We start from the raw sequence: 23,547 nt of genomic DNA, 5'->3' as shown, positions 1-23,547 counted from the left end.
TGGATTAACTGGCTGGAATATAAAGACAATATAACATACATCCATAAACGTGGATGCATTTTGAAAAAGTGCAATATATTTATCTGTACAGTAACCTATTTATTTATATTAGGGCTGCAACTAACGATTAATTTGATAATCGATTAATCTGTCGATTATTACTTCGATTAATCGATTAATAATCGGATAAAAGAGACAAACTACTTTTCTATCCTTTCCAGTATTTTATTGGGGGGAAAAACAGCATACTGGCACCATACTTATTTTGATTATTGTTTCTCAGCTGTTTGTACATGTTGCAGTTTATAAATAAAGGTTTATTAAAAAAAAATAAAAAAATTGCCTCTGCGCATAGCATAGATCCAACGAATCGATGACTAAATTAATCGCCAACTATTTTTATAATCGATTTAATCGATTAGTTGTTGCAGCCCTAATTTATATATATCTGCACCTTATTGCTTTTTTATCCTGCACTACCATGAGCTAATGCAACAAAATTTCGTTCTTATTAGGGATGTCCGATAATGGCTTTTTGCAGATATCCGATATTCCGATATTGTCCAACTCTTTAATTACCGACACCGATATCAACCGATACCGATATCAACCGATATATGCAGCCGGGGAATTAACACATTACTATGCCTAATTTGGACAACCAGGTATGGTGAAGATAAGGTACTTTTTAAAAAATGTAATAAAATAAGATAAATAAATTAAAAACATTTTCTTGAATAAAAAAGAAAGTAAAACAATATAAAAACAGTAACATAGAAACTAGTAATTAATGAAAATGAGTAAAATTAACTGTTAAAGGTTAGTACTATTAGTGGACCAGCAGCACGCACAATCATGTGTGCTTACGGACTGTATCCCTTGCAGATTGTATTGATATATATTGATATATAATGTAGGAACCAGAATATTAATAACAGAAAGAAACAACCCGTTTGTGTGAATGAGTGTGAATGAGTGTAAATGGGGGAGGGAGTTTTTTTTGGGTTGGTGCACTAATTGTAAGTGTATCTTGGTTTTTTTATGTTGATTTAATAAAAAAATTAAAAAAACGATACCGATAATAATAAAAAAACGATACCGATAATTTATGATATATATATATATATTTTTTTTTTTCTCTAAATTTCCGATATTACATTTTAACGCATTTATCGGCCGATAATATCGGCAGGCCGATATTATCGGACATCTCTAGTTCTTGTAACTGTAAAGTTCAAATTTGAATGACAATAAAAAGGAAGTTATACTCTAAGTATAAGTCTAGTGTTCTTCGAATCCTGAGAAAAGTAACACAACCAAAGGTATGGCCAACAACAAGGCAGACATTTTCCTAAAAAAGGATAAAAAAGTCCCCATTATAGTCTGAGGGTTAATAAAATTGCTTTCAAAAAAATCAATAGTCATGTAACAATATCCCAAAACAGTTTGAAGAAGCAACAGCTGACATATTTAGTGTTTATTCACGAGAGAAATAATAAGAGGACTCTATTAAACATGTTTGGATGAGAGATTTCTTACCTTCTTAAAGGGTCGGGGCACCGGTCAGCCGTCCAATCAGGCTGCGGGTGCGGTTGAGCTTGATTGGGACCTGATGGGATCCACCTGTGTGCAGGAGTATTTGAACACCAGCTCCTCATCTCCTTGCAGTCTGAAGGCCCTGCAGAGCGGAGTCCACCTCGAACCTGAAAAAGCTGCAAGGACAAGGACAGTGCAGTGGTGCTTTCTTCCCGCTCTTTGTGCCATGGCTGCCGTGTTCAAACTGGGGTTCGTCACTTCTTCTTGTTTTGCACGTGTTTCTCCTGAAACTGTAGTTTGATAGCAGGTCGGTCTTTTGCAGCCTTTGTCTCCTGTTGTTACTTGGGACTCTAGAAGCACTAAAGACACGTTCCATAGGTATTTATACTTTTTGCTTATTAGATTTTTTAAATCCTTGTCCATGTTGTTGAACAATCCTTTGGTAATATATTTGTTCCCTGATAGATATTCAGTCCAAATGCCTGGGAAATATCATGCGTGTGGATGTTGGTCCACTTGAAGGCAAGCGTCTTGAAGTTTCCGCTGTTGTTGGTAAGTTCTCTTCTCAAATTCAAACTTTTTGCATTGGTCAAACAGTTATTTTAAGCAGGATATACATATTTTTTTTTTTCCTTTTTGTGCAAATAACTAAGTTTTTTTTCCACTTCTGATACAATGTCAGCAGGAAACTTGCATTTCTTATCTAGTATGGCATGTTAAAATGTTTGATCAAGTGAAACTAGCCCATCAGAAGTGTATGGCAAAACACTAACCTATTAACCATCTAGAATGGTCTCTTATGCGGACACTCTTGTTACGGGATACTTTCTAGTCTGCTTCTGCACTGGAGACTTTGAATCTAAGTAATATGCAACTTTTTAATTGAAACCGGTTTATATTGATGCAATACTGTTCAATTAGGATGCTTGAGTGCTTATCTGTTGTGTAGCTGCTGTATCTGATCTATGGCCCCCGGGATGATACTTGATTAGTATTAGAACCGGCCCGCAGGCCACAGCCGCATGCTGCTGTTTTACACGCACCAATACTCCCATCAGTGTTGGCGCTAGGAATTCTCAAAATGGGGTCCCAGGGACCCCCATCAAATCATAAAAATGGGGTCCCACTTTTTTGTAACTGTTGTGAAAACAAATGATAAATGTATGCATTATACTGTTGTATCTCACATTCTATATTGTGTTTTGGAAAAAGGTTGCCTAATGTTAATTGATTAAAAAAAAAAAATCCCAAAAAACTAATTTTGATGCATATGTAAATTTTTATTTAGTTATAAACATTCATTCACTTCTTTCCTTCATGGAACTAAACTTTACTGCTACTGGGATTTTTTTTCTATATTTTTATTGTAATATTTTCAAAATGTGTTCTATTTTTGGCCAAAGTAAGACAATCTGGAGTTATCTTTATTTTTTTAGTTTTAATGCCATGATTTTAATAGTCCGGCCTGCATGTGCACATTTTCCTCCCTGCGGCCCCTGAGCTAAAACTAGCTTTTTTTTTTTTTTTTAAATGCAAGATTTAAACTTGTGCTCATTGGAAGCCATTTAGATATTATATGGCTGGCCAGCTTTGTTAAAGTGCCAATGATTGTCACACACACTAGGTGTGGCGAAATTATTCTCTGCATTTGACCCATCACCCTTGATCACCTCCTGGGAGGTGAGGGGAGCAGTGAGCAGCAGCGGTGGCCGTGCCCGGTAATCATTTTTGGTGATTTAAACCCCAATTCCAACCTTTGATGCTGAGTGCCATACAAGTAACACACTGCAGGACTGCTTGCATTGTAGGTCAATCTCATACTCTGTTTTCTTGCTGATATCGGATTGGGACACCCTTATTGAGCTTGAAAGAGGTCAGTATGAATATTTATTTGGTGGCCCACCAAATAGTCTATTTAGCAACTAATGATAACACACCTGTAATTCTTCTTTTATGCATCAGTCCAAATAAATAGTCGCTATTGCGACTGGATGTCGCAATAGCAATTCTGTTAGGCAAGTAGATATAAAATAAACGCTTAAAATGCTGCACATATAGTTCTGTGTCAATTGTCTTCCGTGCAAATTTAAAGAAAGTAAAGGGTGGAAATAACAAATGAGGTAGTTTAAAATGTAGAATAATTTTTTATTTATGCTTAGTTTGTTAGTTTTTAACTTAAAGTTGAATTGCTTTGCAGATACACTGATTAAGTCTGCCGTATTTTTGGCCGGGGGTGCGACTTGTACTCAGGAGCGACTTATGTGTGAAATTTAACACATTACCGTAAAATATCAAATATTATTTAGCTCATTCACGTAAGACTAGACTTATAAGATTTCATGGGATTTAGCGATTAGGAGTGACAGATTGTTTGGTAAACGTATAGCATGTTCTATATGTTATAGTTATTTGAATGAATCTTACCATATGTTACGTTAACATACCAGGCACGTTCTCAGTTGGTTATTTATGCCTCATATAACGTACACTTATTCAGCCTGTTCACTTTTCTTTATTTTAAATTGCCTTTCAAATGTCTATTCTAGGTGTTGGGTTTTATCAAATACATTTCCCCAAAAAATGTGACTTATACTCCAGTGCGACTTATGTTTTTTTCCCTTTATTGTGCATTTTCAGCCGGTGCGAAAAATACGATAAATTGATTGTTCATGGTTTTGAAACTCCACCAATTTTTCCTTCAGAATTGAACTAACTTGAAGTGTTTTGTCAAGAGGATTACTTGCTTGTTCCATTTTGGGCCGAAGTAAAACGAAACAATCTGAACTTGTCCTAGTTGTATTTTTAAGTTATCATTCCATGATCTTACTTGTCCGGCCCACGTGGGAATAGATTTCCCTCCATGTGGCCCCTGAGCTAAAATGACTGACACCCCTGATTTAGAATATATGAAAACTCCCGGAAGTATGCTGTTTTTTTTTTTGCGTTTTGATCTCAGTAAGTGTAGCTCCTCCATGAGTGCATCTGCAGCACATAAAAGTGGGTTTCATTATGGCTGCACCCGACTGCTTCTAAAATGCACATTTTAAAAAGTAGTACATGGGTGCTGTTGGCAGAACGCCACACAACATGCCTGTGCAGTAAATTGCACTCCGTTTAGCATGTGATGTTTGCATCTTAGTAAATCAGTCCTTACATCTTATGTGGTTTATATATAACGTTTTTTTTTTGTTTTTTTTACTAAATTATTTTTTTTCAACATAACTCATTCAAACAATAGCATGGGGTCATGTCAGAATCCCACTTGTCCATTTTAGGTAGAGTGGAAATTGCACAAAGCATGCATTTACTGCAGAGGGCTTCATCGCACACCATCCCAGATTTGGTCTTTTATAATAGATTTTATTTGTAAAAAGCACTTTACATTGAGCAAACAACCTCAAAGTGCTAGTGTATTTAATAATAATAATAATAATAATTATTATTATACTTATTATAATAATAAAAAACTATAACAGCCTAATAGCTAGTACTAGTATGCATATATCTATAAAAAGGCTTTAAAAAGAGGTTTTAAGCCTTTTTTTAAAAGCATCCCCAGTCTGTGGTGCCCTCAGGTGGTCAGGGAGAGCAGAGATACCCATGGTAAGACTTTAGTATGGGGAACATACCGTATTCTACCATTTAATTAGTTGCTTATTAACATGCAAAGACTTAAAGTTATTTGGACACTAGGGAAACATTGTACTAATAAGCAATAATTCTGAGGTTGAGGGAAGACTTGGTTAATTGCTTACTGCTTGCAGGATAAGGCATTAAGTACTTAATGACTAAAAGCCAATATGTTACTAATTTGTATGTTAAGCAACTAATTCTTGGTAGAATATGTTCACCATACTAAAGTGTTACCGTCTTTTTTTTTTCCCCCCACATGTAATGTTCTCTAGAGTTGTGGATTGTTGAATGTTTTTCCTTATTTTAAGGTAACTCTGCCTATAAGCTCACACAAAGCTTGGCGACACAGTGCGGCTTCAGTATGACCTACAACCAGCAAGAAACCATCCTGATCTACGCCTCTATTCAAAACTGTTTTGCTCAAAATACGGTAACGGTGATGCCACTCTTATTTTGAAAGACCGTGTCTGAGATGGTGGTCCTTATGTTTTTTTATTTTCTTTTCTTTTTTTTTTGTGCTATAGGGGGGTTCATTCAGGACGGTGTTAAACCTCAGACTCTATGGCAACCAAATGGTTCAAGATGAGGTGTACCAGATGGCTGAAACCTGCAGCTATGGCGCGCCCGCCTTCAGGGAAATAATCTGTGACCGCAACTATATGGAGGTAAGTGAACGCATCAAGGGCTAAGGAGTGAGCGTCAAGGCTGGCACATTAGATGTCACAACAGAGGGCACGACGAGAGACGGATGGCCGCTTATAGCGTGAGCTCATTTCTAGGTGTCCGTGAAAAGGGTCGTTTCAGATGATTACGCCCTGCCAGGGACCGCCCCCAACTTTGGTGAGCCTCGGCGAGCTGCTGAGGTTAGATCAACTGTTTGGCCTTTGTTTTTATGTATTTAAAAAAAAGAAAAGAAAAAAAAGTGGGTGTTAACTGCCTTTCCTTGCCGAAGACTCTAATGGATCCCGGATACAAAATCTCCACCCTGATTTTCAACACCCCCGAGGAGAAAAAGATGACTCTGATGGAGGCCCAGAAGCACGGCTACAGGGTCTCAAAGACTCCAACGAGACTGGTTCTGCGAAGCTCCAAGTCCGCGCCTGACACCTACATCCAACACGTGAGTGGATTGGTGGCCTTTACAGTCTGCTCAAACCGCTCAACTCAAGTTTCAGGGGAGGTGTGGCAGCTTGAAAAAGAAAAAGAAAAAATCCAAGATTACATTGCATAGTCAGTCCCTAAGGCTGGGTTGGTTGTTGTAAATTGCTGAATTTGCATTTTGAGGCTTTTTTTAAACTTGTATGCAAGATTTTACAGAAGTGCACTGCAAAAGGTCAGTGTTCAAATACAAAAATTAGTGGTATTTTACTTGAACTAATCAAAATTATATGCCAATAGAACAAAATTTGGCTTGTCAAGACTTTCCAAAACAAGTAAAATTAGTGAACCCAAAAATACCTTAAAATAAGTATATTCTCACTAATAAGTGCACTTTTCTTGGTAGAAAATACAAATGAGACTTTTTTTTCTCAATATTTTTACAAATATTAAGTAAATGCTAGTGCCATTATCTTGACCCAATGATTTCTTGAAACCAGCAAAATTATACTAAAAACAAGTTTATTTTTCTTAATGGAAAGGCAATCGCTTGTTACTCTCGGGGTCTCAAAGCCGCTCAGGCAAATCATGTCTAAAAATGCATTTTTCCATCCATAACATGACATCGCGCCAAGTGCATGCTTTCAGTCATTAGTGCGCAAGATTTATATATTTTTACAGCCTGGCCCAATTTTTTTTATTGTAATTTGGAAGAATTTATCTGCAACTATTTCTGTTCAAAATTGTTAGAAATGTTGAAATATTAACAGTCAGTTTACTGTAGTGCCAACTGTACTACTATGAGTACGTATTTTCTATTTCAATGAAAATAAAACAGCAAAGTCCATCTGGCTGTCATCTGTTTTAATTATGAGACACAATTGTGTCAAAGTCATGATTTTTTATTTCATGCTTGAAATAAATTACTTTAAAAAAAGTAGTTTTATACTTGTGTGTTGATGACACAGCTTTGCAACAGTTGATATTCTAGTTTCAAGCATGTTTTACTCAATATAGGTCATCAAATCTCAGCAACAAGCTGTAATATCTTACTGAGATCATTTAGGACAAACCCTTAAAACAAGTAAAACACTCTAACATAAAATCTGCTTAGTGAGAAGAATTATCTCATCAGACAGAAAATAAGCAAATATCACCCTTATTTGAGATATTTAATCTTACTTAGATTTCAGTTTTTGCAGTGTTTTTATACAGATGCAGCCTTTTTTAAATGACAGTGGCATATTAGATTTTCAATTGGTTTACAGAGCCTTTCACATCAGTCTGAACTCTTGAAGGTTTTTAATGACTGATTCTGCCACTTCAGCCATTTTATTGCTTTTAGACCGACTGCTGCTTTTGACAGTTGTCCACACAATTCTCTTGTTTGGAAGACTATGTAGTTGTCAAGGGGACTGCTCTGAAGTGGTTCAGGTCTTACCTAATCGGGGAGAAGTTTCTGTCAAGATTGAGGGACTCAACTTCATCCATCACCCCCACCCCTTAACTGTAGAGTCCCCCAAAGATCAATTCTTGGGCCCATCCTGTTTGCACTTTATACCATTCCCCTTGGTGCAATATTCAGAAAGCATAGAATCCTATCACTTTTATGCAGATGACTGCCAAATATATTTGACAACTTACAAAGGTAATCGTACCCCCTGGCACTACTACTTGAGTGCCTAAATGATGTCAAGGCCTGGTTGGCGCAGAATTTTTAAGTTAAACGAGGGCGGGAAAAAAAAAAGTTGTAATCCTCTGCTGGAACTCTGTAGGGCCACCAGCCTTGGAGTCGTTATAGACCATGGTTTTAAATTTGATTAACAAACACTTGCATCTAACTTGCATGCTGAGGTCCAGTTCCAACTTGTGGGGCTTAAAACTTGGAGACCGGACCTTCTCTGTTAGCCCTAAATTTTAGAATGTTCTGCCCCCTCGTGTAAGAATGGGCCCCACTGTTCAATGTTAAGTCTTGTCTTAAACACACTTTTATTCTCTGGCTTTTAAATCGGCGTGAGTCTTGTGGTCTTACTATTTTTTGTCTTGGTGTACTTGTTTCACTTTAAATGCTTGTAATTCGATTACTATTTGTGCATCACTCCAGAGACGATTGTTAATCCAATCCCACTTATGATAGCACTGAAGTGATCCTTGTAACTTTAAACTCAAAGCACAGGATTCAACAATTTAGAAAACTAATATGGTTTTGATTTACTCGTATTATACCATGAAAGCAAACACTAGAGACCAACCCGGAGTAGATGTTATGAATAATGGTAATTGCGGAAATGGCAACTAGTTGCAGACAATCTGTTTGGCCATCTTAAACATTTACCCCCGCACGTTAGGAGCATTTAACTGTTAAAAGTGATCCATGGTGCTGATTTATTGTAGGTAGATGAGAGTATCACATTAAACATGTAAACACTGCCACCTTTGCCAGGTCAGCATTGCAGATGACTGTTCTAAATGTCTTTAACCTGGTTATAATTTATGAATACATGTACACACTGCAAAAAGTCAGTGTTCAAAAACAAGAAAAAAAAAAATACAAAAATGAGGGGTATTTTATTTGAACTAATCTAAATTATCTGCCAATAGAACAAGAAAATTTGGCTTGTCAAGACTTTCCAAAACAAGTCAAATTAGCTAACCTCAATGAACCCAAAAATACATTTTTCTCACCAACAGTACTACTATGAGTACGTATTTTCTCTTGTTTCATTGAAAATAAAACCGCAAAGTACATTTGGCTGTTTGTTTTAATTATGAGACCCAATTGTGTCAGTCATGATTTTTTCTTTTTACATGCTTGAAATAAGAAATGATTACTTGCAAGGCCGCGCATAATTTGTGGGGTTTGGTAGAATGGGTGACATCGCAAATTCCTGGAGGGTCTGCATGCTTAGTTGAGGTGGTGGAAGCTCACTAGGAGTTTATGGGTTAATGAACTTAACTTTTTGGTTTAAGAAGTAAAACTGCTAACCTCAGTGGTAAGTTACTAATGTTTAGAAATCTTTTAAAGTTAAATTTCTCAACTTTTGGATCATAAAATGTGGAGATGGTCTTTCTTTCACACTTGTGTAACCTTAGCCAACATGCACCACTTGCCTCTGAAATGTGATGTTTCCCCCTACAGGTCGCAGGTGTGCCCATGTCTGTGCTGCAAACCACCACCATCTTCAAAAAGAAGTGGCTCACAACTCAAATTGACGCAGCAGCTGCTTGCCCTACCCTTGAAGGTAACTCATTTTGGACTAGAGCATCAAGTCAGTGTACACTGGCTTGTAATGGGTAAATGTTTGTCATTGCTATGGCAACACAAGATTATTCTTATGTAGTCCAGGGGTTTAACTTTTCCATTAACACTGAATTATTAATAATCTTATTCAATATCAAACCTTATTTTACAACCTTGTGATGATATGAAAGCATGTGCACTGCAGAAAGTCAGTGTTAAAAAAACAAGGATAAATACAAAAATGAGGGGTATTTTATTTGAACTAAGCAAAATTATCTGTCAATAGAACAAGAAAATTTGGCTTGTCAAGATTTTCCGAAACACGTAAAATTAGCTTACCTCAATGAACCCAAAAATACCTTAAAATAAGTATATTCTCACTAATAACAAGTGCACTTTTCTTGGTAGGAAAAAGAGACCTTTTTGCGCAATATGTTGAAAAATATTCTTAAATGAAGTAAATGCTAGTGCCATTATCTTGACATGATATGCGCTCGGCATTACATTTCTTGAAACCATCAAACTTATACTAAAACTAATTTATTGTTCTTAATGGAAAGGCAAGCACTTGTTACTCTCGGGGTCTCCTAGCCGCTCAGGCAAATATGGTCTAAAAATGCATTTTTCCATGGATAACATGACATCATCGCGCCAAGTGCGTGCTCTTTCAGTCAATTAGTGCGCATATTTACAGCCCGGCCCCCAGCCAAATATTTTTAATTGTAATTTTGAAGCATTTACCCGTATGTGCATGAACTATTTCTGTTCAAAATGTTTAAATATTAACTGTCAGTTTACTGTACTGTGCCAACTGTACTAGGAGTACCTATTTTCTATTGTTTCATTGAAAATAAAACGGTAAAGTCCACTTGGCTGTCATATGTTAATTATGAGACACAATTGTGTCATTTTTTTCATGCTTGAAATAAGAAGTTATTACTTTAAGAAAGTAGTTTTATACTTGTGAGTGTTTATGACACAGCTTTGCAACAGTTGATATTCTAGTTTCAAGCATGTTTTACTCAATATAGGTCATCAAATCTCAGCTACAAGCTGTAATATCTTACTGAGATCATTTAGGACCAAAACCCTTAAAACAAGTAAAACACTCTAACATAAAATCTGCTTAGTGAGAAAATTATCTTATCAGACAGAAAATAAGCAAATATCAGAAATATAAATATTGAGATTTCATCTTACTTAGATTTCAGTTTTCGTAGTGTGTTAATCACAAATATATTAACACATAAACATTACATTTAGATCAGACTGATTAAAGGGGGAAATGGTCCTAACTAAATATACGGCATAAGAACGCACATATAATAACATAAATGTTGTGCTTCACTAAATGTAATGTTTCATAACCTGTCAATAAAATGAAAGCGTAGCTTTATGAATTTAGTCAATTTTTGTCCTTCAACTTCTGACTATAGTGCCAGACTTCTGCTCGTTATTGTCATTCCTGCGTCAAGTGGTGGAAAATATTACAACAAAGTATTTTTGCGGTCCATACGGACCACAGCTGAGAATTTATTTTTTTTTTCTTGCCAGCTTTCTAGAGCAAGGGGGTTTCAAACTCATTCTCAGCATGGGCCACATTGCAGATACCAAAACCCTTGGAGGGCCACATCATATTAACTTTTTTGTTTATCAACAAACTAATGGAAAACCTGCTTTGGAATCAAAACTTAAGTGACAACTTAATTTCAGCTAGTGTAGAACTTTCCTAAAAAGCCTTTGAATGACAAAGGCACGAAATGCAGTAGGAACGGGATTGAGAAGGCACTATTTGGTTTACCTGACACAGGAAACGTGACGGAATGCACTATCCACTTTAGCCACCATTCCAGCTTTGAGACCACACCGTCAGTTGCTACTATGTAGAGTGGAGCTTTCCCTCACTTTCAGCAGACTGCATTGCAAAATGATTAAACCCCTCTTCCCCTCATGCGAGATCCACCCAGGAATGGGGCCGTATAAATCCCTTCCCTACTGTAACTTTTTCTGTCAAAACTTAGATACATTGATCCATGAAGTTGATGCACGTTCTTTCCAGGCAACCTCAGGCCACAAAGAATAATGGGGCAGGCCAGATGTGGACCCCGGGCTTTGAGTTTGACACATGTGCTCGTGATAAACCCTAGTCTATATTGGTGGACACCTGGTGTTCCTGTCCAATTTAAAAAAAAAAAAAAAAAAAAAAAAAAAAAAAAAGCAATTTGCTTTTGTATTTAATACAGAAGTGATGTCAAATTTTCAAAAGTTAATACTAGGGATGTCCGATAATTTAACTGCCGATAAATGCTTTAAAATGTAATATCGGAAATTATCGGTATCAAAAAGTAAAATGTATTTTTAAAACGCTGCTGTGTACAGAGCGCCTATAAACCTTAAGGCACCGCCTTTGCGTGCCGGCCCAATCAAATATCTACAGCTTTTCACTCACAAGTGAATGCAAAGCATACTTGGTCAACAGCCATACAGGTCACACTGAGGGTGGCCCTATAAACAACTTCAACACTGTTACAAATATGCGCCACACTGTGAACCCACACCAAACAAGAATGACAAACACATTTCGGGAGAACATCCACACCGTAACACAACAAATACCCAGAACCCCTTGCCGCACTAATTCTTCCGGGACGCTACAATATGCGCCCCAACTCAACCTCCTCATGCTCTCTCAGGGAGAGCATGTCTCAAATTCCAAGCTGCTGTTTTGAGGCATGTTAAAAAAAAAAAAAGAATGCACTTTGTGACTTCAATAATAAATATGGCAGTGCCATGTTGGCATTCTTTTTCCATAACTTTAGTTGATGTATTTTGAAAAACCTTGTTACATTGTTTAATGCATCACAACAAAATTAGGCATGTGTTAATTCCACAACTGTATATATCAGGGGTCGGCGGCTCTAGAGCCGCATGCGGCTCTTTAGCGCCGCCCGAAGTGGCTCTCTGGCGCTTTTTAAAAAGATGAGGGGGAAAAAAAAAAATTTTTTGTGTTAATATGGTTTCTGTAGGACAAACTTCCCTAATTGTTATAAAGCACACTGTTTATATTAAACATGCTTCACTGATTCGAGTATTTGGAGAGCACTGTTTTGTCCTACCAATTTTGGCGGTCCTTGAACTCACCGTAGTTTGTTTACATGTTTAACTTTTTCCGACTTTCAGGACGTGTTTTATGCCACTTCTTTTTTCTGTCATTTTGTCCACCAAACTTTTAAGGTTGTGTGTGTGTGAATGCACAAAAGGTGAGTTTTGTTGATGTTGACTTGTGTGGAGTGCTAATCGGTTAATTTGGTCACTGCATGACTGCAAGCTAATCGATGCTAACATGCTATTTAGGCTAGCTGTATGTACATATGTCATTTAGTTTCCTTTAAGTCTTAATTACATTTATATCTCATGACACAATCTGTATGTATTGTGGTTTTTAATTTTTTGCGGCTCTAGACAGATTTTGTTTTTGTGTTTTTGGTTCCATATGGCTCAACATTTTGGGTTGCCGAGCCCTGGTTTATATATCAATATCGTTAATTAAGAGTTGGACAATATCGGCAAAAGACATTATCAGACATCTAGTTAATATAATTTACATTTCTCAAGGAAATTACTGTTTTGAAGGCTATATTTTAAACTACTGAATGTGGGTCAGGTCCAGGGAAAATGGGAGTTCATTTTACAAAGTCTTTACTGGCCCATGGTTATAATTTGGCTTTAGGTTATGCCAAGGATTTTTTTCTGACACAATGTATTGCTACTAGAAATCATAGTTTCACAATACTGCAAGCCAGTGGCTATTCTATACTGTGCCTTTTTTTTAAATGTAATTCAATAGGAATTTGATGCATGCTCTTGAATTGTTCTTCCTTCTAGGTAGTGTCTACATCACAGAAGACCTGATCAGCTGGTTCCTGCCCACCCATATCGACCCACTCGTTTCCTCCGACCAAGTCCGACTCCAGGAGGTGCACGTGGGCATCGACGGAATGCGGCTGGACGCCGCCGAGGCGTCCGCTCGGGGCTACAACTTGACTGTCGACCACATGTACATCGTGGTGCATATTCCCATCAGGGCGCCGGGTGGTTTCTTAAAGGTGGGTTTAAAAAAAAATTAGGTTTTCATTAGGGATGCCGATAAATGCGTTAAAATGTAATATCGGAAATTATCGGTATCAGTTTTTTTATCGGTATCGTTTTTTTAATTAAATAAACATAAACACAAGATACACTTACAATTAGTGCACTAACCCAAAAAACCTCCCTCCCCATTCACACAAAAGGGTTGTTTCTTTCTGTTAATATTCTGCTTCCTACATTATATATCAATAGCCTGCAAGGGATACAGTCCGTAAGCACACATGATTGTGCGTGCTGCTTGTCCACTAATAGTACTAACCTTTAAATGTTAATTTTACTAATTTTAATTAATTACTAGTTTCTATGAAACTGTTTTTGTATTTTACTTTTTTATTCAAGAAAATGTTTAATTTATTTATCTTTATTTTTTTTTATTTTTTTTAAAGTACCTTATCTTCACCATACCTGGTTGTCCAAATTAGGCATAATGTGTTAATTCCACTACTGCATATATCGGTAATTAAAGAGTTGGACAATATCGGCAAAAAGCCATTATCGGACATCCCTAGTTTTCATGTATACATTTGTCCAATTTAAAATGTTTTTGCAGAGTCTTGTCCAGAACGATCAGTACTTGGTCTGCTTTGTGATCGAGCCCATGCTTGAGTTGCTGTGGACGGAGGACGCTCCCAATAAGGACACGCGATACAAAGTCTTCCTCCCCATCAGGACACCGCCCGTTTCCCACTCCGTGCACGTGCAGGACAGTGAGTGTCAAAGCGACGCAGGTGTGTGCAAACACAATCTAAAAACCTCACATTGTGTTCCCCCACCTACAGACACTGTTGCGGAGCAGAAGGCCTTCAAAGTGACTCTTGGGCCCTTCGCGCCGGATGTGGTTTTACGCAACATCACCTTCGTCGGGGAAATCTTGTCGGCGGCAGACTGCAGCATGCGAGGCTTTGACCTGCACGAGGATCACGCTCAAGAGGGCGGATTGAAGTTCTTCTCGCTCAAAGTGCCTTTCGATGACAAAGTTGTTTTACAGAAGGTCGGTCTCGCTCGTATTCTGGATTTTACTTTAAAAGTCCTAATCCCGCTGTGATTCCTAACAGAAAGACATGGGGTACGTGGTCTACTCGCTACAACTGACTTTCGGTCTGGTGGTCCTGCCAGACTATGTACCATTTTCTTACTCTACTTATCTGGAAGCAAAATTGGCTGTCATGGGTAAGTACATATTAGACTTATGAACTCTAACGGACAGTTTTCTTGCTGCCCTCATTCTCAATTTGAATAAAGGTATGTTCTGAACACCTATATCAGTATAATGGCATAGCAGAATAGTTAAATTTTATTCGTTGAACCATATCGGTTATATTTCCAGTCTGAAAATCTGTCACACTGCTAAAAGTGAAATCTAAGTAAGATTAAATATCTCTAAGGCTGATATTTGCTTATTTTCTGTGATAAGATAATTCTTCTCACTAAGCAGATTTTATGTTAGAGTGTTTTGCTTGTTTTAAGTGTTTTGGTCCTAAATGTTTAAGATATTACAGCTTGTAGCTGAGATTTGATGACCTATATTGAGTAAAACATGCTTGAAACTAGAATAACTGTTGCAAAGCTGTGTCATTAACACTCACAAGTATAAAACTACTTTTTTAACGTTATTTCTTATTTCAAGCATGAAAAATATATGATTTTGACACAATTGTGTCTCATTGAAACAGATGTTTTATTTTCAATGAAACAGTAGGAAATACGTACTCCTATAGTACTATACAGTAAACTGACAGTTAATATTTAAACTTAACATTTCAAACAATTTTGAACAAATAGTTCATGCACATTCAGATAAATTCCTCAAAATTACAATTAAAAAATGTATATATGCGCACTAATTGACTGAGAGCACGCACTTGGCGCGATGTCATGTTATCGAGGGGAAAAATGCATTTTGACCATATGATTTGCCTCACCTATGGTCATGAGCTTTGGGTTATGACCGAAAGGACAAGATCACGGGTACAAGCGGCCGAAATGAGTTTCCTCCGCCGGGTGGCAGGGCTCTCCCTTAGAGGGTGAGAAGCTCTGTCATCCGGGGGGAGCTCAAAGTAAAGCCGCTGCTCCTCCACATGGAGAGGAGCCAGATGAGGTGGTTCGGGCATCTGGTCAGGATGCCACCCGATCGCCTCCCTCGGGAGGTGTTTAGGGCACGTCCGACCAGTAGGAGGCCACGGGGAAGACCCAGGACACGTTGGGAAGACTGTCTCCCGACTGGCCTGGGAACGCCTCGGCATCCCCCGGGAAGAGCTGGACGAAGTGGCTGGGGAGAGGGAAGTCTGGGCTTCCCTGCTTAGGCTGCTGCCCCCGCGACCCGACCTCGGATAAGCAGAGGAAGATGGATGATTTGCCTGAGCGCCTAGTAAACCCCGAGAGTAACAAGCGTTGCCTTTCCATTAAGAACAATACATCAGTTTTTAGTATACCGTAAGTTTGCTGGTTTCAAGAAATGTAATGCCAATGTCAAGATCATGGCACTAGCATTTACTTAATCTAAGAAAATTTTTCAACATTGAGCAAAAAGGTCTGAATTTGTGCACTGCAAAAAGTCAGTGTTCAAAAACAAGGGGAAAAAAAATACAAAAATGAGGGGTATTTTATTTGAACTAAGCAAAATTATCTGCCAATAGAACAAGAACATTTGGCTTGTCAAGACTTTCCAAAACAAGTAAAATTAGCTAACCTCAATGAACCCAAAAATACCTTAAAATAAGTATATTCTCACTAATAAGTGCACTTTTCTTAGTAGAAAAAACAAATGAGACCTTTTTTTCTCTGTTGAAAAATATTCTTAAATTAAGTAAATGCTAGTGCCATTATCTTGACATGATGGGCACTCGGCATTACATTTCTTGAAACCAGCAAACTTATACTAAACTAACTTATTGTTCTTAATGGAAAGGCAACCGCTTGTTACTCTCAGGGTCTCCTAGCCGCTCAGGCAAATCATATGGTCTAAAATGCATTTTCCCATCGATAACATGACATCGTGCCAAGTGCGTGCAATCAGTCATTAGTGCGCAAGATATATGTGCATGAACTAGTTCTGTTCAAAATTGTTTGAAATGTTTAAATATTAACTGTCAGTTTACTGTACTGTGCCAACTGTACTACTATAAAAGTATATTTTCTATTTCATTGAAAATAAAATGGCAAAATCCATTTGGCTGTCAGTTTTAATTATGAGACACAATTGTGTAAGTCATGATTTTTTATTTATGCTTGAAATAAGAAATGATTACTTTAAAAAAGTAGTTTTACTTGTGAGTGTTGATACAGCTTTGCATGTTGATATTCCAGTTTCAAGCATGTTTTACTCAATATAGGTCATCAAATCTCAGCAACAAGCTGTAATATCTTACTGAGATCATTTAGGACCAAAACCCTTAAAACAAGTAAAACACTCACATAAAATCTGCTTAGTGAGAAGAATTATCAGACAGAAAATAAGCAAATTTCACCCTTACGATATTTAATCTTAGATTTTAGTTCTTGCAGTGCAGTTCCCCTTTCAAAGATATAGAAAATAAGTTTCACTATTTAGAGTCCAGAGAAAAAGTGCTACATATCTTCACTTTAAGACATGTTTTTCCTATGTTCTAAATCTTAGTCAGCTAACAAGTTAATGGTGCCTTTGACTATTGCACCCACTGCCAAAAATACTCAATTTAATCATGTGACCGGTTAAAGTACTAGGCGATAATGTTAAGGACCTACTTATAGCGGCGCATTGATCAGAGGTACAGTACCTTCCTTATGCTGCATCGCCTCTGAGCTGGTGAAAGTTAATTCTAGATTACGCCTGGATTGAAGGTTGTAGTAATAAACTTGGCTAACTTTGACCGGACATGGTAAGACACAAAGATGCTGGCGTTGCAGCACATTTTGTTCTGATGGAATGGTTGTCGGACATTTCGGTATATTTGAGCCAAATCACCCTTGTTGTTTTTTTGTGCAATGGTCTAATTTAGGATGTGGTTTCTAATGGTCACGGGCTACACTTTGGACACCCTGATTTAAGACGTGTCTTCTGTGCTGCTTCTTTAAAGCCTCAGTCCAACCTTACATCAGCGGCGCCTGCGACTCCCAGGACTTCTACATTCTTGTGCGATACGGAACCCAAGGCTCCAACTTCCAAACGACCGTTGGAATGCGCCCTTTGACGCAGACCTTGGCTGAGGAATATGGCTTCACGGAGAACGGAACCCACTTCAGGGTTGTGGTGCCCTTCACATCGCAGGATGTTGTCTTTGAGGTATTTTTGGTCAACGATTACTGGCTTAGTAGCCCTGTGGTGCATATGTATAGTTGCCTTAAGGAACACAATGCCAATCCCCAATTTAAACGGACAGTTTTCAATAACTCTTTCCAGGCCATCGATGAGTTGTTCATCAAAGGCCGACTTGATGTCGGGTTGCAAAATCGAGATACCAGGAAGCAAATCAAAGACTTCACTCTGACTTGTAGTTTCCCCGTCACACTGATCGGTTGGTTCTGCAGATTGACACTACTTTAAAGTCTCAGCCCACACTGACTAGGTCGGAATACTTTCAGAGTGTTTACCCAATGGAACCATGACTGCTCTGGCGGTCAAACTGGAGTCTGTTCCCAGTCTGAACCCCCGTCAGCTGACCCTCAGAGACCCCAGCTGTCGTCCATCCTACAGCAACGACCGCTATGCTTATTTCGTCTTCACCGCCAAGACATGTGGAACCACCAGAAAGGTAACATGCTAATGTGGTTTATTCCCCTATCATTCAAATCTGACAACTTGTCTTCTCCCCCTCCAGTTTTTGGCCAACGAAATGCTTTATGAGAATGAAATCTCTTTGCCGGATGCGCTTGTACAGAGTGGACGCACCAACCCAGAAGAGCCGGTGTATGAGTGAGTTTATTTCGGTTATTAATGCAATCATGAGTTATGACAACCTCCAGTGTAACCTTGTACCACCCATTAGTTTGCCAAGAGGACATTAAACAAATTACACCAGTCTTTAAACACAGTACATCTTAAGCTATAAAAGTGACAAATTGTTTTACATTTATGTTAACAAAAAGCTGAGCTCACCTTAAGCCAATGAAATGCTAGTTTAACACATGCCTTCTCCCCCCCCCAAGTTTGAAGGTTTCCTGCTCTTACGACGTCAACGCAAGTCGCGCCATGACCTTCCAAACCAGGCCTCGCAGGAACGACCCGTATGAAGACAACGAAAAAGGCGAGCGGCAAGTGAAGCTGAGGCTCGCTAAAGGTATGTTGTATGCTTGAACCTTTTTTTTGAAATACTTGAGTATTGCTGTAGCGCAGTCTGGATTGGTCCTTCATCACTTGAACCCAATGCCAGTGGACCGCAACAAGAAATGTGACAATTCTAGGCTCTTGACTAGTGATCAGAAATTTGTCATTAAATTCAGTAAATCGGGTACTCTTAAACCTTTCACATTTGAGTCTTTACTTTAGTTTTTAGCTCACCATTAGAGCTGATAACTGTGCTGTCCAGTTGCATTATATCTTGATTTCTTACTTTGGAGTCTCAGTTGCAATTCCAAGATATTAATGGCAAATACTGCTATCTAGAGCAGTGGTTCTCAAATGGGGGTACGCGTACCCCCGGGGGTACTTGAAGGTATGCTCAGGGGTACGTGAGATTTTTTTTAATATTCTAAAAATAGCAACAATTCAAAAATCCTTTATAAATATAGTTATTGAATAATACTTCAACAAAATATGAATGTAAGTTTATAAACTGAACATCAAATCAAGTAGGCTATTCCATTCATTACAATGCAATAATAAATATTGATAAAGATTTCTTTTTTTGTGAAGAAATGTTTAGAATTAAGTTCATGAATCCAGATGGATCTCTATTACAATCCCCAAAGAGGGCACTTTAAGTTGATTACTTCTGTGTAGAAATCTTTATTTATAATTGAATCACTTGTTTATTTTTCAACAAGTTTTTAGTTATTTTAGTCCGATAATATTGGCCTGCTGATAAATGCGTTAAAATGTAATATCAGATATTATCGGTATCGTTTTTTTAAAATTAAATCAACATAAAAACACAAGCTACACTTACAATTAGTGAACCAACCCAAAAAAAACTCCCTCCCCCATTTACACTCATTCACACAAGGGTTGTTTCTTTGTTAATATTCTGGTTCCTACATTATATATCAATAGTCTGCAAGGGATACAGTCCGTAAGCACACGATTGTGTGTGCTGCTGGTCCACTAATACTAACCTTTAACAGTTAATTTTACTCATTTTCATTAATTACTAGTTTCTATGCAACTGTTTTTATATTGTTTTACTTTTTTTATTCAAGAAAGTGTTTTTAATTTATTATTTTATTAATTTTTTAAAAAAGTACCTTATCTTCACCATACCTGGTTGTCCAATTTCGGCATAATGTGTTAATTCCACGACTGCATATATCTGTTATCGGTAATTAAAGAGTTGGACAATATCGGATTTGGGAAAAAAGCCATTATTGGACATCCCTAATTTTTATCTTTTTTTCCAAATAGTTCAAGAAAGACTATGACAAATGAGCAATATTTTGCACTGTTATACAATTTAATAAATCAGAAACTGATGACATAGTGCTGTATTTTACTTCATCCCTTTTTTCAACCAAAAATGCTTTGCTCTAATTAGGGGTTACTTGAATTACCGGTAAAAGAAAAATTCACACATCACTGAAAAGGTTGAGAACCACTGATCTAGAGGGTCAAAATGTTTTTTGAAATTTAAAACTTAAAGTGTATAAATCTCCGCAATGCCTCCATGGTTTTAATTTCAATTTTTTAGGACTTATGCAGATCTCACATGCTCAGCAGGTACTAATAGGAAAAGTTTGGTTTTGCATAGCCCCTTTAACCTCTTAAGACCCAAGCTGTTTATTTACATGCTTTTTTTATTTCTTTGCTGTTTGGGCTTATTGGACCCTAATTAAAAAAACAATCTTTTAATATGATGTCTCGTATTTTTCAGACTATAATCGCTGGTTTTTTTTCCGTAGTTTGGCGGGGGTGCAACTTGTGTGAAATTAACACATTACCGTAAAATATCATTTATCTCATTCACGTAAGACTAGACGTATAAGATTTCATGGGATTTAGCGATTAGGAGTGACAGATTGTCAAACATATAGCATGTTCTATATCAGCGGTTCTTAACCTTGTTGGAGGTACCGAACCCTACCAGTTTCATATGCGCATTCACCGAATCCTTTAGTGAAAATATATATATTTTTCAAATTCAAGACAAAGGTGCACAAAATGAACCATGCTCAAAGAACAAAACCAACAGTGCATTAACTCAACAAATTGCACACTTGCAAATCAGTGTGACTTCTGCTGTTGCCGTATTCATAATACTCCGATAGGGAGAAGTTTTTATTTACACGATGAGTCTGATGTGTCTCGCCCTCTGCAGCGGAGGGTCCGCCGAACCCCTGAGGCCGACTCACCGAACCCCTAGGGTTCAATCGAACCCAGGTTAAGAACCACTGTTCTATATGTTTTAGTTATTTGTAGGGATGATGTTCGAAACCGGTTGTTCGATAAAAGAACCGTTCGATAAGAAAAGAACAGATTCCATGGACTCTAATCCCTTTTTGAGAACCGGTTCCCGTTATCGAGGCCACTATAGTAAAGAAAAAGAGTTGGTTCTTTATTCGAATCCCGTCTCACAAGAAATGCCCTGTGGGACATCACAGGAAATGACGTAGCTCAGTCTACTGACTGAGCTACGTCATTTCCTACATCACAGGAAAGACGTAGCTCAGTCAGTAGACTGAGCTACGTATTGTGATGTCACACAAGCAGCAAAAATAATGGACCGGGGGAAAACGCCTCAAGGCATGGCTATTCACCTATAGTGATCACAGACAAATTGTTTTTGTGTTATTGTATATATTTGTTTTTCTGAAAAATCCCACTTAATATACTTTGGGTAACAGTCAATATTTTTTTAGGGGGGTAACAGTCAATATTTTTGTTTTTCTTATAAAAGGTGAGCTTTTGTTAAACCAAATGTGTTTTTTTTCCATATGCAACGACCTATCTGGATTCGATAATGGGCTCGAACTCAATTTCTTATCAAACATCATCCCTAGTTATTTGAATGACTCTTGCCATAATATGTTACGTTAACATACCATGCACGTTCTCAGTTGGTTATTTATGCCTCATATAACGTACACTTATTCAGCCTGTTCACTATTCTTTATTTATTTTAAATTGCCTTTCAAATGTCTATTCTTGGTGTTGGCTTTTATCAAATCAATTTCTCCAAAAAAAGCGACTTGTGTTTTTTCCTTTATGCATTTTCGGCCGGTGCGACTTATACTCCGAAAAATGCGGTAATTGTTTTAGCCAACACTGGCAGCAATGAGTGAGTGAACGACTTGATGTCCCGATTCATTCAAGACTCTGCACTTATATTCAGGTTCTGCCGCAAAGGTTGCGGAGCATGTGGCTGAGTACTTGGAAGTAATAACCGCCTTCTTTGTCGACCATGTTCATTTTAGATGACTCGTTCAAGGCATTTTATGGCGCCTCTGACTATCCCATATCAAAGTACCTGCAGCAGCCGCTGTATTTCGAGGTGGAACTCGTGAGGTCGAAAACCCCTAAGGTGTCACTGGAGCTGGAGAACTGCTGGGCCACCGAGAACAAGGACGGGACCTCTCTGCCCAGATGGAATCTGATCATAAATGGGTACAAATTGGGGAGACCATCAGTACTTTTGCTGTGGTGACTCGTCAAGTAAGCAGGTCTTGTCTTTCCAGCTGTGCAAACCCTACTAATCCACACCGGGTCGTCTCCCACCCTGTGTTGAAAGATGTCCAAGTGATGTATCCAGCCCACATCAAGCGCTTTGAGGTCCAAATGTTTGTTTTTGCCCAAGACCAGGATACCTTAAAGAAGCAGGTAAATATTTTAGCTTGCAATGTAAAACTACAATATGGCAGTTTTGTATTAATGGAGACAGATGTTGAGAATGAGTGCTTGCATCATTGCAGCTTTATGTCCACTGTGACGTGGAGATCTGTGACCCCCAAAACCCTTGCAGGAAGAGGCAGTGTTCCATCCAGGGTAACCCGCTCGAAGGTAAGAAGGGATTTTCACCAAGCTGTGGAAAAAAAAAAGGCATTTTGTGACTGATCACGGTAAAATGACTTCCTTTCTAGAACAAAGACATGCCACTTCTGACGTCGGCCTCAGGCATGTCTCTTCTGGATGCATACTCCTAAACTGACTTAATAAAAGTGATTTTTAAATCTGACATGTGGTCTGCTTGGATTCCCATTTATGATACTAACCATGTTGGCATGTCCCAGAAGTTTTATTTCATGTTGGAACTGCTGTGCCATGTTTGTGTTGGTAAAACTCACAACAGCCTGAAGTGCAGTGCTGGTTACCAGGTTAAGAGCTCAGGCATTTAGCTCAGTAGTCAGCACGCTTGTCTCATGCCAGGCATCCCAGGTGGAACAAGTCAGGGACCAAACCAGAAATTTTTTTTGGTCATTCAGTTATTACAAATTTGATAAATGCAATTTTAAACATCTGTTAATCTAAAATTTGAATTTGACTGTTTATATACAGTATTTACCCTAGCTAACATGTCAAACAATATCCAAAATTCACTGTTTACTCAAACCTATACTCTAGCTAGAGATGTCTGATAATGGCTTTTTTGCAGATATCGGATATTCCGATATTGTCCAGCTCTTAATTACTATATATATATATATATATATATATATATATATATATAATTACAGTTGTGGAATTAACACATTATGCCTAATTTTGTTGTGATGCATTAAACAAGGTTTTCCAAAATAAATCATCTCAAGTTATGGGGGGGGGGGGA

At 37.9% G+C, this 23,547-nt stretch overlaps 1 protein-coding gene across 1 annotated transcript; it reads left to right on the top strand.

The window, feature by feature from the left end:
• The first annotated feature begins 1,598 nt into the window (after positions 1 to 1,598).
• On the top strand, positions 1,599 to 22,956 carry LOC133623894 (uncharacterized). Its single transcript, XM_061987361.2, has 21 exons — positions 1,599 to 1,785; positions 1,859 to 1,914; positions 2,002 to 2,088; positions 5,478 to 5,599; positions 5,694 to 5,834; positions 5,949 to 6,032; positions 6,122 to 6,289; positions 9,407 to 9,509; positions 13,394 to 13,614; positions 14,208 to 14,364; positions 14,437 to 14,648; positions 14,713 to 14,827; positions 17,713 to 17,918; positions 18,036 to 18,150; positions 18,218 to 18,387; positions 18,454 to 18,548; positions 18,782 to 18,912; positions 22,199 to 22,388; positions 22,460 to 22,601; positions 22,694 to 22,781; positions 22,862 to 22,956. The coding sequence occupies exons 1-21, from the start codon at positions 1,613 to 1,615 to the stop codon at positions 22,927 to 22,929; spliced, it is 2,844 nt and encodes a 947-aa protein (XP_061843345.2). The 5' UTR covers positions 1,599 to 1,612; the 3' UTR covers positions 22,930 to 22,956.
• The last annotated feature ends 591 nt before the right edge of the window (positions 22,957 to 23,547 follow it).

This window comes from Nerophis lumbriciformis, linkage group LG26 (genome assembly GCF_033978685.3).
Source record: "Nerophis lumbriciformis linkage group LG26, RoL_Nlum_v2.1, whole genome shotgun sequence".
NCBI lineage: Eukaryota > Metazoa > Chordata > Actinopteri > Syngnathiformes > Syngnathidae > Nerophis > Nerophis lumbriciformis.
The sequence above is the reverse complement of the archived record's forward strand: the minus strand, read 5'-3'. Positions and strand labels throughout refer to the sequence as shown.